General features: G+C 29.2%; 4 protein-coding genes across 4 annotated transcripts; 1 reads left to right on the top strand and 3 right to left on the bottom strand.

Moving 5' to 3' along the window:
- Nucleotides 1–3: 3 nt before the first annotated feature.
- FG379_000414 (uncharacterized protein) lies at nucleotides 4–4,701 on the bottom strand (the record flags this gene model as incomplete). Its single annotated transcript, XM_067325825.1, has 1 exon — nucleotides 4–4,701. The coding sequence occupies one exon, from the start codon at nucleotides 4,699–4,701 to the stop codon at nucleotides 4–6; it is 4,698 nt and encodes a 1,565-aa protein (XP_067182666.1).
- Nucleotides 4,702–5,316: 615 nt separating this feature from the next.
- Nucleotides 5,317–6,972, bottom strand: FG379_000412 (uncharacterized protein; the record flags this gene model as incomplete). The annotated part of the gene is made up of 1 exon (XM_067325823.1): nucleotides 5,317–6,972. One exon carries the CDS (start codon nucleotides 6,970–6,972, stop codon nucleotides 5,317–5,319), a length of 1,656 nt encoding a protein of 551 aa, XP_067182664.1.
- A 1,634-nt stretch (nucleotides 6,973–8,606) lies between these two features.
- Nucleotides 8,607–9,131, top strand: FG379_000411 (clathrin assembly AP19; the record flags this gene model as incomplete). Its single annotated transcript, XM_067325822.1, has 1 exon — nucleotides 8,607–9,131. The coding sequence occupies one exon, from the start codon at nucleotides 8,607–8,609 to the stop codon at nucleotides 9,129–9,131; it is 525 nt and encodes a 174-aa protein (XP_067182663.1).
- A 24-nt stretch (nucleotides 9,132–9,155) lies between these two features.
- Nucleotides 9,156–15,282, bottom strand: FG379_000410 (uncharacterized protein; the record flags this gene model as incomplete). The annotated part of the gene is made up of 3 exons (XM_067325821.1): nucleotides 9,156–9,203; nucleotides 9,233–15,016; nucleotides 15,226–15,282. The coding sequence occupies 3 exons, from the start codon at nucleotides 15,280–15,282 to the stop codon at nucleotides 9,156–9,158; spliced, it is 5,889 nt and encodes a 1,962-aa protein (XP_067182662.1).
- Between the last annotated feature and the right edge of the window lie 623 nt (nucleotides 15,283–15,905).

Genomic DNA, 15,905 nt, shown 5'->3' with positions numbered 1-15,905 from the left:
AAATTAGTCAGATGCAAATAATTCATCTGGCAATTCAATCTGGCTTTCTTTAATGTTTTCTACTTCATCATGGTCACTATACCTATTATTTAAATCAAAATATGAATCATCCAAGAAATTTTGGTTTTCTTTATCGTTTTCATCTATTTTAATTTTTTTTCTTTTTATCTTATCTGTTTTTCTATAATTCTCAACATTACTTTTACCCTGATCCATTGATAAACCAATAAATGTTTCTAATTGCAGTGTTTCCATGTTTATTAATTTATTCATGAAATCTATTAATTCTCTTATTTTATCAATGCTATAGTGATTAAATAAGTCAGTGAACGTATAACTATTAATACCTTCTTTATTTGATTGCTTTCCCATTAATGACTTTATTAATCTTTTGAAACGTTTATCTTCCAAGTCTAGGTGACTGTATTTACCTCCAACTAGTAAAAAAAAAATATCACTACTAATATTATTTTCTTTATAAGCACTTATAACTTCAGTAAACTTATCAATTATTAAGTTTATGTAATCAAATCCCCCCGACCTTGTTCTTAATTTATAAATGTTTTCAGATAACTCCAGTATAAATTTCTTTGAAAAACTTTTATTCTTAGAATTCTTTATTATTTTATTTTCATTTGTATTTAAGTCTATTATTGTATTTAATAAGATATTGTATCTGTTATTGAAATCCTTAAGTGATATATTTTCATAATCAAGTGTCCAACATTCAGTGGATTTCTCTGAGAAATCACTATTTTTACTAAAGTAGTCATCATCATCTTCATCATTAAATAAAGTATTCTCTCTTTTACTTAAATCACGATTGATACCTCTATCTATATTTATAATAAATTGGGTTTCTTTTGGAATTAATTTCTTTCTAAACCCAAGTACCTTTAAAAGTCTAGATACATTTATTGAGTCAAACACCTCAATTAATTCATTTTTAATTCCCAAATATTCAAATCTTTCCTTTGATAAACACAATGTTAAATTTTCCAGTTCTTTATTTATCCAATCTTCATAAATTTCACTATTACTCTCTTCATTGTTTATATTTTTATTCAATATGGTTTTCAATTCATAACACAAATAATGAAGCAATCCATTTTCGTGAGGTATTTTATCATCTAAATTAATTTTTGGAAAACCGGTATATAATTTAGAATCTTCAAACACCTCTATTATAGTTTCCCTTAGTATAGTATCAGAATATTTAATCCCATCTTTAAAGCTATGCACATCAGCATTTATTTTGTTTTTAATGCTACTCAACATTTCATATAGTTCAAATGAATCTAGCTCTATCAATTCTTTATATTTATCTATTATTTTTAGATATTTCGATTGAGTTAATTCTTTTGGAACCATCCAGATGCTATCCTCTTTGTTCTCAAATTGTATTAATCCCAATGATTTTAGTATTGAAGTGTATTTAGTATCTGAAATAAGTGAATTTGGAATTGAAGGTGGTGATTCTAGTGGAATATCATCCAAATCATCGATTATAAGTTCTCTAGTCGAATATGCATCTTCTAATATATTGCTTTGTTCTTTTAATATTTTATTTAAGTCCGTCTCTAAATATTCATCAAATATATATTCATCTATGTTAATCTCCTTAAACTCCATGATGGAAGAAATTAAATTGATATTTCTAGTGTTTAATTCATCGTCATATTCATACTCAGAATTTACCTTATCTTCAAAATTCTTTAATTTACCCAAATCCTTAAGTCTTTTTTTGACAGAACGTTCGGTTTTTATATCAGAAAGAAGGCCTGTTATTATTGATATGCACTTTGGATTCTCCTCGAATTGTGAATAAAGATTTAATAATTCTTCATCATCTTTTTTAGTCCAATTAATATTTGAATTTTTTTCCTTACTTATTTTTGATTTGACATGTAATCTCGCTTCATGTGCATTGTTTCCTGTGTTTTCCATTCTATCTATGATTTCAAAATCTAATCCCTCCTCATAATTTGTAAATATTGACCTTAATCTTTCGGGGTCGGCTAAACTCAAACCTCTCGCTGAATTTTTTGAGAATAGGAGTTCAATAAATACGAATTTATTTATTCTAGCTACCTCCCAAAATTGGTGTACAACATGTCTCGCAAGTGATAATATATCTTCGGCACCTTTATCTGTTTCTGAGTTACATATGAAACCTTTGTCCGATAATATGCTAGCAAATGTAATAAAATAGGTCAATTGAAAGAACAACCCACAATATATATAACTATATTTGCTTTCAGATTCACCCTCTAATTCATTTAATTTATTGTTCGTTCCAATCGGTCGAGTAGTTATTATTTTTCTTGCAAATCTAGAAACATGCCAATTTATATTTGAGTGGTTTGTAGAATAGTTATTAACAATATTCATTATTGCCGACACTATTCTTCCGTCGCAAAAATCATTCATCATTTCTTCCAAACTCATTAATTTTGTCCTTTCTGAATAATTGCTTCCACTAAAACCTGGAAGTTTTTGTTTATCATTTTCATATATTACCTCATTGTCTTCATCATAATTAATAAAGTCATTTTCGTCTGTAAGTCTATCTTTCCTTCTTCTTCTTATATTTACAACAGCATTACCACCTATTTTACTTATTAATTTAATTAATCTATTTGAAACCTCTATAGAATATAATATTAATTCAGGATGATGAGTTGCTTTTACATAGTGTTTTAATATCCAGGATAGATCATTCATTAAATCCAATCCTGCAATAAAAGAAATAATTGACATTCCTAATTCGCTTAATTTGTCTGTATTTGAGTTTGACATTATATGTATTATTTTTAATTGTTCATTTAAACAACGAAGAGATATTCTAACTATTTTATGTGATTTATTTTTCATTAATGTTTCTCGTGTATGATGCTTTATTGTTGAATGAATGAAATCTATTGCAGTATTCTGTGTTGTATTTATCAGCATCTTCGTCTCTAATACTAATCTTGTCAATTCATCGTTTATTATATTTATATCAGTTTCATCCTTTATAACTTGACAAAATATTGCCCTTTTATATGAAAGTACCCACGTCATTAAACTTATTAGCCTTGATAAATCCCATATAGTATGTTTATCACTCCCATTTCTTAATATTACAAATATTCTCTCAATTAAATAGGGTAATTTTGTTTTAAAAAAATTATCAACAAAACTTCCCAATAATCGTAATGTTTCCTGATAGTTTACCTTATTCATTCCATCTAAGTTGCCCAATGTACCTTCAATAGTGTTAAAACCATACATATCCAAATCATGTATGTTGCCCCCAGTTGACTGCATTGGCCCCATTAAAATATCAATATAATCAAACATTTCTTCTTCATCATAACCATTTCTATATTTAACTATCCTCTTTGATGATCCATATTTAGAATTATTCAATTGAATACTTGTACAACCTCTTGATTCGCTTATTCTTCTTCTAGCTAAAACAGGATTAAATCTAGAGTGTCTGTTCATTAATGAATTAGAAGTAAATCCTGACGAACTCGATTTTTTAATTATTTTTTCCATAAATTTATTTCTAAGGTTTTCATTATAATTTTTCTCTATTTTTTTTTCAAACAATTCATTTACAAAATCAATTGGCTGAATATTGCATATTAAACCATAAATATACTCAAGTATTCTCCATGGTGCAACTAATTGAGATTCGTCTTTTATAATTTTTCCATTATCGTTAAAAAAACTTTCGCTGTCGTCTTCTACAATCTCCAATATTCCATTAGCTATCATTCTACTTACTAATATTAAATGCGGCGATCTTATTCCAAACATAGTAATAGACTCATTTGCATTTGGATCACTTATCTTTAATGTCTGAATGATAAGTCCTTTTATCATCCCTATTCTATTCTTGTATAACTTATTCCTTTTGCTAACTCTATCATTAATTAGCACTATTTCGTCCCTTACTCTTCTCCTTATTTCAAGTCTTTCTAATCTCCTATACTTCATTATGTTGTCCTCTTCAATCAACTTGTCAATATTAATATCCATATCAATCTCCATTTCATTTTCATCGTCACTAGATTCATTCTCAACTGTATCATTTTTATCCTCTTGTACTTTCAGTTTCAATATAAACTCCTCCATCTTTCTAAGTTCATTTTTATCCTCTTCTAAAAACCCCTTGTTGTCAATCACTTCTTTAAGTTTTATATACAAAGAAAGAACTTCTTTCCAGAAATTTCCATATAAAAGCGAATACTTAACTTTTTGCATACCTTTCAAATAAGCATCGCATTTCATTGTCTTTGAATGAAATTTCCTCCAATTATCATCTGGAGGAAGTGTTAACCAAAATAACAATTGTATTATTAAACACTGAATTTCAATGTTATCATTGCTTATGTCCCATAGTGGCATTAACTTCAAACTAATTGTATTCCATTCAATTAATAATGATATCGCATGCCTTTCAGATTCAGGTCCCCCTTCAATCTCCCTTTTAACTAATTTAATTATATCTTTCAAATCATCTATTGCCTCTACACCAACTACCCAAACTTGATTACTATTCTTTTTTTCGTTTCTAAATGTTGATTCATTCTTATCTAAAATTGGAAAATTTGATGTAGATTCATTTGCAAGTGGCTCAACAAGTGAATTAACATAGTGTATTAACTCTGACCCTATTGCTTCCTTGTTTTTTGAATATGTCTCTTCCATCTTAAGTTGAAGTTATAACTCACAAAAAAACTAAAAATACATATATATAGCTACTAATACTATTTTAGATATTTATTTTTTACTTCTACCTATTTCATTTATTTAATTTATACTTTACAGCTTTATCAAAAATTATTCTTTTTACTTAATCCTTCTTTTATATGGGGCACCGTTCCATTCTAATCAATCACTAACAGTCAAAATGCGGACAATGGTGTTAAATTAGTTATAATATAGAAAAAAACTCTAATAAAAAGATAATATAACCTCTCAAACCTTCCAGCAAAAAAAAATGATTAGTTCTTGCCCCACATTGTACCGCCAAACACATAACCTATATTTGCCGTGCAGATAGGTGCATGCATGCACGTGAACACGTGGTAAATTAACACAACCTTATCACTAAAATGAAAATATCGAAATTTTAAATAAAAGAAATGAAACAAAAATAATGTAAAATAGATGTTATTAATAAATATTGGGGAAATAATTTTTCCTTACACAAAACTAAAAAAACGTGATATAATAAGATAGCATAATTAGAATTCCAAGACCATTAAATTTTCTTAGAATAGTAATTAGAAGTGTTGAAATAAGACTACTTATTTAATGATACTATAACATCCCATCATCAACATCATTAACTACATCTTCAATATCTTCTTGAGAAATACGCATTGATTCATCGTCGTCCTCGTTATTGTTATTAGAAGATGAAACCTGTGGATAATCCATAGCTTTGATGGCATTATTTCTAAGTAAAAGACAAAATGCTATTCGTGAGTGTATATTATTTAGCATGGATTCAGAACCATAAATCTCACCTTTTTGATTTGTTTCGACGCATTTAATATCATCGTTTATTTTGGCATCAATAACCTTGTCGAAAATTGCTTTCGAAACTACTCCCTCAATATCATTAGAGTTGTCCCAGCCAAGGTGATTTGCAACATCGTCCAAATAAATGCGACTATATGAAGAACAAATAGTCTTTAGGCCAGACCTAATAACGTTATGTGGTAGTCTTTGGATTAGTGAAAGAGTACCATCCTTCTGATAAACGCTGCTTCTTTTTTGAATAATTGAATCAAATTCCTTCATATCACCAGATCTAACCGCTTTAACTAACTCAAGATAAGGAATAAGTCCCTTTCTTAAAGAAGGAGTATTAAAAATAGACCTATCTGGAACTTCACCCATTAGTAACTGTACTACAATTGAAAATTTTTGAACCGAAAGGTTAAAATTTAAAGAACCTCTTCCTTTAGTTCTAGGTATTTTCCTATTTGATTGTGTAAGATTACTAAATGCCGTACTATAATCGAGTTGAGCTGCATGTATTCTTCCACAGTAATATAAATAACGAGCTTGTTGAATACCAGAGGAAATATTTTCTGGAAAAGTCATTTTTCCCAAGGCCTTAAGACCAAGATCACATCTATTTGTCAATACGTAATTTCTGAGAATTAAATTAACACACGCAGCCTGCATCATTGAATTGTGATTTAAAACTGCTCTTCTATAGGATTCTAAAATAACGCCTCTTATGTTTGGAAAAAGTCCACAAATCTCATGAAGCCTTGAATAATAGTAAACGACTTTTGAGTTTGGAAGATCCATTGATTGGTCAATATATCTTCTTGTAAAATCAAAAATTTCGGTAATCAAGTTTAAAGTAAAGGAAAAATGTGATCTTTTTGTTTCATACGACCTATCACAATTGCTACTTTCACTAACTTTATTCTCCTTATAATCCTTTATATCCATATTATACATATCAATAAATACCAGTAACCCCAAAAAAGTTATGCATTCCTTAGTACATGCCCTCATTGAACTCCAATCCAAATTTTTTATTGTACCAAATGTTCTTTTTTCTAATTTCTTATCCTTACACTCATTTTCATCACCATCTGTCATCTTTGAATCATTTACAGAGTTTCCAGGTGTAAACTTGTGTAAACTATTTTCTAACAATTCAATTATTGCTTTATAACTACCATTAGAAGATACATCTTCTATTGAATCCTTTAAACTTTTTAATATCTCAGTTAAATATACTGCTTTTATATTCAATCCATTTATATTGCAATATCTTAATGCACGCCCTATAAGCCTTGAATCCGATAACTCTACTCCCTTTCTGATCAAATCAAGAGCTGTTATTACCTGTAATACAAATAAATCTGTATCAGAGAAATCATTTATATTCTTTTTGTTTTCTTCTGAGTCATTTGTTTCTTGTTTTACCTTAGTATTTTCATTCGTCATTATTTAATCTACAGCTTAGTAACCAAAACAAACCTATGGTGTTTATATTAATGACAAAATATTGCTCTTCTTATTCTACCAAAAAAACTTTTCCTTGCTACACTAAAATCTTCCTTTAATTCAACAAGAAGTCACTTTCCCTGATTTGAATAGATTGTATTTATTATTAAAAAACTATTTGCAATGAATATTTATACTTATATTACCCACAACAAAATGAGGGGATAATATTGGCGCCATTGCCATATTTGGGGTGTTTTCCGGACTGATATGCCACCTTATAAAAAGTAAATTGATATGCAACAATGGAAAGGTAGGCACAGTCTCGGTCAAACTGCACCTATAAGTAACTAATCTATAGAGATTAGAGTAACACTCTTGCAAGACACTCATTCGTGTAACACCATTCTAATGGTTGGTGCGACGTATCAGTTAGAATGGAAAAACAAAGAGTTAGGCAAACCTGGGTCACAGTATAATTGCAAGTACAACAGTGCTAAGATTGATTTAAATATGTAAAAAGAAACTCAAACGATACCGAAAGCTGACACCATCTTGAAACCTTAGAAATTATTCCTTATTTAGAATAGAAAAAGAAACTATGTGCTAAAATTGAGATATATTTATCTATATCTATATGTTTCCGTATTTTTATTAACCTTTCAATTTATATTTGTATGAATTGTAACGATTAACTGGTTTATAGTACATCATATAAAAAGAAAATGAAATATCCTCACTCAATAAACATATAGTATATTCGAATATCATCACCATTAGCTTTCAACCACTAAATATTTAAAGTCTCTTCACTCTAGTAATCTGAAATTATATCAGTAAACTCTAAAAAAAGTGATTCAGTAGTATTCAATATGTACAAAACAATAGAATATCCATATAAATGTCATTGGATTGTTGGAAACTAGGTAAAAATTTTCCACTCGCAATTTACTTAAATTTATGGAATCCTATTGCTTCTGCTCTTTCGCGGAAGCATTGTCTGCAAATATTAAGTGAATACTTTCTAATTAAGCCATGACGGTTGTAACAAACTCTGCAGCATCTGCTGCCTTGACCATATGTTTTTGGATGAGAGTTGTAAACTTTACTGTAGCCCATATTTGCAAAAGAATGTTTGTTAGTGAAATTTCCAAAATTTTCACAGGTGACTTTGCCATACAAAAAAACTATACCTATCTTTAGCTATGTTTTTACGATATTTTATTATTTGTTTACATTATTTACTTATTATTTGCTTTATATTTGTTCATTTTTATATTCACCGCCTCTTGTTTCCGTCTCAAAATTACGTCTCGGTATTTACCCGCCTATATACTTTCCCGGTATATATTAATTGTTTAAATTGTCCCACATTAAACAATCTAATAAATAAACTAAAAGGTTTCACTGAATACACATATATACCGTTTTTCATGTTTTTTCTAAACCTTATTATCACTTATTTTTGAATATTAATTAATGTATTATTAAAACCTATAGCTAAATATAAAGTTTATCCGAAATCTTTTTATTAGTTTATACAAATAATCTTGCTTGTTATTTTTTACTATTTTCCACTCTTGAAATATTTATTATAACTAAACATATATAAAACATTGAGAATATTTAATTAAATGTTTAGATTCTTTCTATTAATTAGTCGTCAAGGTAAAACAAGATTGGAAAAATGGTATTCTCCATTTCAACAATCAGAAAGAAGGAGATATATTAAGGAGGTAACCCAACTTATAATGAATCGTCAAGGTAAATTATGCAATTTCGTTGATTGGAAAGGATACACCCTCGTTATAAAAAGATATGCAAGTCTATACTTTATTGCATGTATAGACAAAAAAGATAATGAATTACTTGCACTTGAAATTGTACATCATTATGTCGAAGTATTAGACCGTTATTTTGGAAATGTTTGTGAATTAGACCTAATATTTAATTTTCATAAGGCTTATTTTATATTGGACGAGGTTATTATGGCTGGAGAAGTTGAAGAAAGTAGTAAAAAGGCTGCTCTAAGAGTTATAACTACTCAAGATACTATGATGGAAGAACATCGTGATCATAATGTGATTATTACTGGTAATACACCAAGTATTGCGTTTTCTGCTGTTAATGCTGCGAAAAAAGCAGGTACTCTATTTTAATTCATTATATTATTATCGTATAAATTATATAGTATCAAATGCTCTATTACCTCTGTTCTTATGTCTCCTTGACTCCACAGTGAGCCTGACAACTTCCTTACTATACCTTTTGCTATACACATTGCTAGTACTTCAATATAACCTGGGAATGACATACATTTCGTTTGTTTATATGTAACTGGTAATCCTACTGGTAAATATTCTTCCCTAGATGTTAATATCTTTTCTATTATATTATGCATCTCACTACCACTTATATGACCAGGTATTATGCCGATATCTTTTAAAAATTCATACAAACAAAGTGGTTTTATATAGTCAAATTCTGTCACACTGTAATTTTTTAATATATCACTATCGTTGTTTAATTTTTTATATTCAATTAAATCTCTTGTTATATCAAACTCAAATTCTTTCATGCTTTTCGATGCTAGTTTTAAAAATATTGAAGATGCTACGTTCATTTTTAGTTGTGATATTACTATCTTTAAACAATCATCCATCTTACACTCAACTTTCTCATGTTTTGATTGGCTATTTATTATTGAAGAGTCATTACCACCATTATTATTGCCACTACTATTATCCTCATTTTCTGTTGATCCTGACATTTCTTTAGGTATATTTTCATTTTTTTCAATGTATGTTTGTGTTTTCGTATATGGTAAAACTCTCATTGTTGTAAAATCTATGTTTGAATATACTTTTTTGTATAACGGTATTAAATATAATTCACAAAAATGACGAAATGCTGTTACTCTATTTAAGTCTTTGATATTATCTCGTGTTACTGCCACTCCTGTTATATTTTGGTAACTTTTCTGTCTATTTTTATTGTTATTTTCACTGCTATTATCATTATTCTTGTTATTAATATTATCGTTATTATTGTCATTATTATTAGAACGATCATTTTCATTATTTTCAACATTATTACTTTTATTATTAGAATATTCATTGTCACGATTAATTTCTACTATAGAATAATCAACCTTTCCCGTTGAATCATTTATATTTTTATTCAATCTTAATAATGCATTCTGCCCTAAAGTTGATTCTCTTAAAATATCAAATCTAATCAATGCATTTATATAGGCTAACTCTCTCAGTAATGGTATCCATAATTCTTGTGGTATTACTCTAACATTGCTATTACCAGTATTTACATTACTTGCCAATCTTTCTATACTAAATTTATAGAATAAATTCTTAATTGTTTTCTCTGATTTTAGCAAATGTGGTGATAACTCTAACGATAATAATAACCTTTTAAAACCATTTCTAGATATTCCAATTACTCTTCTATATGAATAAAATCTTGGGTCATCTGTTGTTACATTATTTATACCAACTGTCCATTTATTTATTTTTTTATTTGAATTAAACATATTCATACTACTGTTAACATTACCATTATTGTTATTCTGTTCTGATAAATTTCCTATCAATTCATTAACTCCTATGCTACCTAATAAATTATTTATATTCATTATATTCGTACTCATATCTAATTCATTTTCATTATTATTTGTATTACTAATATCACAATACATCTTTCCCACATCATTTTCCCGTATTATATAATCATGTGTATTTATATGTGAATCATTTCCCCTCCAACGTGTATTTGCAAAATAAATAAACAATTCCCTTAAACACATCGATAGTCTTGGACATTGTTTTAATATTTTAACAAATGAACGTAAATCCCATTCCATTAAAGGTTTCCAATATTTTTCCATAACTTTATCAGCATAATCATTATTATAATTTCCTTTTTCTTTTATTGAAAGTAAATACTTATTATTAAATATGTTCTCATTATTTTCATAATTATTCCTACTTACTCTATCTAATATCAATGGTCCCATAATTGTATCTGTAAGAGATAGAGCATCATCTGTCTGTACTCCAACATTTGGATTAAGCGTTATTTTTCTTAGTAACTCAACTTTTAATTGATCTATCTCATTATCTATATGATCTTCTTCCATCTTAATCGCTTGATTAAAATTGTTTAATATTATATCTAATGCTTTTTCTCTTTCTGATACTATTTTGTTCATCATAGCTAATATATCACTTCTTCTTAATAACCCCTCCCTAATATTTGTTAACTGCTGCTCTTCTATTAAACATCTATTTATCAAATCAAATTGATTTGCTAAATTACCACGTCCTAATGATCTTAATTCATCTGCTATTAATTGGTATAACTCCATTAATTCCTCAAGAGAATTTAATTTATTTGTCTCTAATAATGATACCAATCTTATTAATTCTCTTGTTCTTTGTTGCTGGAATTTATTATATTCAACCTCTAAACTGTGGCATAATGGCTCCAAGTTGTTCTCTTTCAATACTCTATAAGCTGAAAGATCTGAATCTACTTTTTGTCTTCGTATCATTTGATCTTCTAGCCTTTTTAATAAATAACGTCCAAATGTAATGAGTAAACTTTCTCTATCATTGTTATCTTTTATTACTTCCTCCAATTTTTCTTTATTCTTTTGTAACATTGTCCATTGGTCTTGCTCCAATGATTTTTTCCCTATACTATCCATTATTTTTTCATTTTCTGTTGGCTCCCTTTCTAACTCATTAATTATTTCTTCGAAATCATGCAAATATTTCTTTTCTAGTTCCTTCATCAATTTTATTGCATCCTCAAACTTATTTGATTCCAATAGTTTCTCAAATTTACGTTCTGTTGTTTCTTTTGAATTCAAATCTACAAACTTGTACCATTCTCTTATTTCTTCAATATTTGCTATTTTTGGTGTAAATGGTGATCCATATATAGGCATATTATTTAAAAATACTGATATTTCAATATCATTTATGCTTGACACCATTAATTCCTCTGAATCCAGTATTCTTTCATTATTATACTGAATATTTGTTGCCAAATGTTGTATTTCACTTCCATCTAGCACATTTAACACTTCCTGAGAGTTAAATTCTATCTTAGATTCACTTACTTTAATGCTCAAACCCAATGCTTGTTCTATTGCTCTTGTAGTTGTTGTACTTGATTTGTTTTTTCTGTTATTATTTGATTCGTCATTTACCAAACGATCAAGCATCTTTGTATTCAAATTTTGTATTGCTCTTTCTAAGTGTACTGTATAATATACTATATATGATCCATCCCAATTATCTATGACTGCTTGAATTCTTCCTAAACCTGAATTAAACTTTGCCTTTAATTGATGACCTCCTGTAGATATACGATTACCAAACTCATCACGTAATATTACAATAAATGAATTGATGTATTTAGGAACTTTACCATTACAAGCTCTAATTATATCAATATTAACCATATAGTCTACAGCTGGGCATGACCTACATATTGAGGTTCCTTCTCCTACTGTTGATGACGCCTTTGGTTCTGGTAGTGATGGTGCTATTATTAAATCATACGGTGAACCTGCTATTGGTAGACCATCCATAGTTATTCTTAACAAATATTGACCAGATTTTTCACACCTTATACGACAGTTGTAAACACCATGGTATGACTCTACTGAACACCATTCTATTGGTACATCTATTTCATCAATACCAACCTTACAAACTTCACCTTCATCAACTTTTATCAATGCACCGGTATTGTCGTTAACATGTTTCTTATTATCTAAATAATTCAAACCATGTGGCTCTGCTGTAAATGAAAATTTTATGTATCCAACTGACCTTAATCTAATGTGTATTTTACTTCCACCTACAAGTGACTTATTTCCATTTTCATCTCTCGATTGGACCACAAATGTTATCCATTCACCTGCTACTCCATAGTTTATTTCTTTACCTATTATTGTACTCATATGCGGTACGCATGGTTCAGATGTCGTTAAGTCATTGTTATATCTTTTTAATTCATTATTACAGTACTCCATATCCAACTCAGAATCGTTACAATCCTCAAAATTCTCCCTTATAACACTTTCTTCTGAATCAAATTTACTCTGATCAATTTCCTCTGTAGATAACTTACATGAATTAACTTCATCTTCTATGCCACTTTTAATTAAACTATTATCATCATTGTTTAGCGTATATATTGCCTCACCAAATAAGTCTTTAAATGAATTAGAATGCTCGGTTTTAATTTTACTAGTGTCACGAATACTGTATCCTATCCACATACCATATGGACCTAATGTAGGTGCAGAATAGTGATCTGGCACATTTGTTCTGTAATCATGCAATAAATTATAAACTATTCCTTTTTGTGGTCTTAAATTTAGATATGAATATTCCCTACGACTCAAAAACTTTGAATTTTCCGGCCATATTAATATCTTGCAAGCTAAATTACCTGCAAATTGGCTATTTTCTTCTGAATCATTATTATTACTTACTAGAATTTTATTTCCTCTTATATTCACCCTTTCTAGTCTATTAACTATTATTCCACCTTTATTTTCCTCCATCTTATCTAGCAGTATTGGACTTTTTACACATGAAAACGGAGTACCATTAATTAACATATATAAATATAAGTGTGGTTCACTACCTGGTACCGGCGTTAAAAACACTCTACCTGAAAAATAGCAACGCAATTTAATATCATTTTCCTTTATACTTTTGAGATTATTACATTGTAAAGTAATTGGTCTTCCATCTATCTCGGTGCACCTAAACGGAAATAATTTAAGTGGATTCCCTCCATTGTTTATTAATTTGGCCTCGTGATCCCACAATACACATACATGTATTTTTGAATGAGTAAAGTCCCATATACCTATGTCATTCCATGATGGGATATCGTCAATGTAAATAACATCTACCGTGCAAAAACTTGTTAAAAAAAATGGTGTTACCAAATCATTTCTCTTATATATTTTAACTAATGGCCTCAAAGACCCTCTTGCTCTAAGTGGATATGAAACAAATGTTCTTAGTTGTACCTGTAATGTGCCAACATCATTGTTTTGTGGCTGATTTATATGTTCACTATCTTCTATGCTTTGTGATTCGTTTAAAAGTTCATTTTCTATTTCATCGACTAGGGGGTAAAAGTAAGAAATTGAGTCCTTTTCATCGTCCTTTATGGAATTCAGTATCTCTTTCTTGAATGTATTTACTATTTCCATAAGTTTTTCATGCGGAAGTAGTTTTATTAGAAATGATTTTGTAGAAGTACTACTTCTAATCCAATCCTTCTTCGTCAGCATCCCCGTTCCAATCCACTTTATTGGTGATTTAGTTTCTAGATTATAATTACCGTCCCCAATAGCGTTTAGTGCTCTTCTCCATTTTGTTGATGGTCTGAGTAATTTTGAATTATGACTCTCTTCTGAAATGTAACCAACCGAGACAAACACAGGTGGTGGATTATCGTGTCCTGTTTCCACGTATGGTAATTCCTGGGTAAATTTTCCTCTTCTAGGTCTATACATGCAAAAATTTCCCTTTTCATTTTTGTTTTTTTTATACTGTCCATGTGGAAATACTACATTAAAACGTAGTGCATCTTCCAACTTTATTATTGGATACTTTTCATTATCAATGTTTGAAGGTTCATTGTTGCATTCCATATCAGTATCATCATCACTCATAAAATCTTCATTAGTGTTTTTGTAGTTGTTTTTATTGTAAATGTAGTTTATTTTTCCAATATTTAATGCATGTATATAAGTCGTAAAATCGCATTCTAGTGACTTAATCTTCCCGGACTTCGTACATGGTCTTGCTACTGCTATTCCAGTACATCTTCTTCCAAGAACTGGATCCCATCTTATCCCTTGTTGAAATCCGAATATTTCGAGTGGGTCTTCGTATGGCAACCATAATATACATACACAGTTCATGGAATCGTTAACTCTTCCATATTCACCATCAGGTAACTTAAACTCTTTAATACCTGAAACGTACAGCTATTTAAGTTATTTTCTATTAAAAAGTTATTGCGTATTGAGATAAATGAATCTTCCTACAAACATTAAATAATTTACACCATTACCTCATTCAATACTGGATATTATTCGTAATCTAATAATAAATATAAGAATATACATAGTACTTACTTTTTTTCTATTCATTTATTCCAACTTTTATGATCCATCTTTCTCATTCTCGAACTTACCTCTACACCAAGACTTGCTGCCGTTAGGCCCGTTTCTATCGATTCACTCTCACTCATTTTTTCCACCTTACTTCTTATCAAGTAAATACTTCGCCCTCCTCACTGTTTTTGTCTCATCAGTCTCTCTGTTATTATTTCAAGATTATTTCCTATTTTGAACTTTTTTTCGTAATTGCATGACCATCCACAAAAACAATGCCGCCGAAGAAATGCGCGCCCTGACTGACGATATAGGTCATTTTATTAGCATGCAAATATGCACACAAGAAAAAAGTCTAATACATAGCTGAAACTAGGTACTGGGAATGAACCAAAGTTTTATTTAGGATTTGTTACAATTATTTTTTGTAAATTTTAAACTATATTAATGGAAATAGTTGTAACACTTTGCGAATATTGGGTTTAATACCCTACTGTTATAACATGTAGGAGGGCAATATTTATTAATAGAATTATTTCGCACAGTTTTTTTAATACTCATAGATAAACGCATTTTTTCCCAGACCTGACGTTAATTTATTAAATATGCCGTTTGCCTAGGTAAATTAGCCGATTAAACTGAATATTGTTTCTACTAATTATCGGTGGAAACAATAATTACGAGCAATTCTTGAACTAGGTTAAAAAATAATAAGTTTTAGCTCAGGATAGTTTATTTTAGTGGCGTGAAAATTAGGTTT

The sequence above is a fragment of the Cryptosporidium bovis genome (genome assembly GCF_009768925.1).
Source record: "Cryptosporidium bovis isolate 45015 chromosome Unknown contig_11, whole genome shotgun sequence".
Classification (NCBI taxonomy): Eukaryota; Apicomplexa; class Conoidasida; order Eucoccidiorida; family Cryptosporidiidae; genus Cryptosporidium; species Cryptosporidium bovis.
The sequence above is the reverse complement of the archived record's forward strand: the minus strand, read 5'-3'. Positions and strand labels throughout refer to the sequence as shown.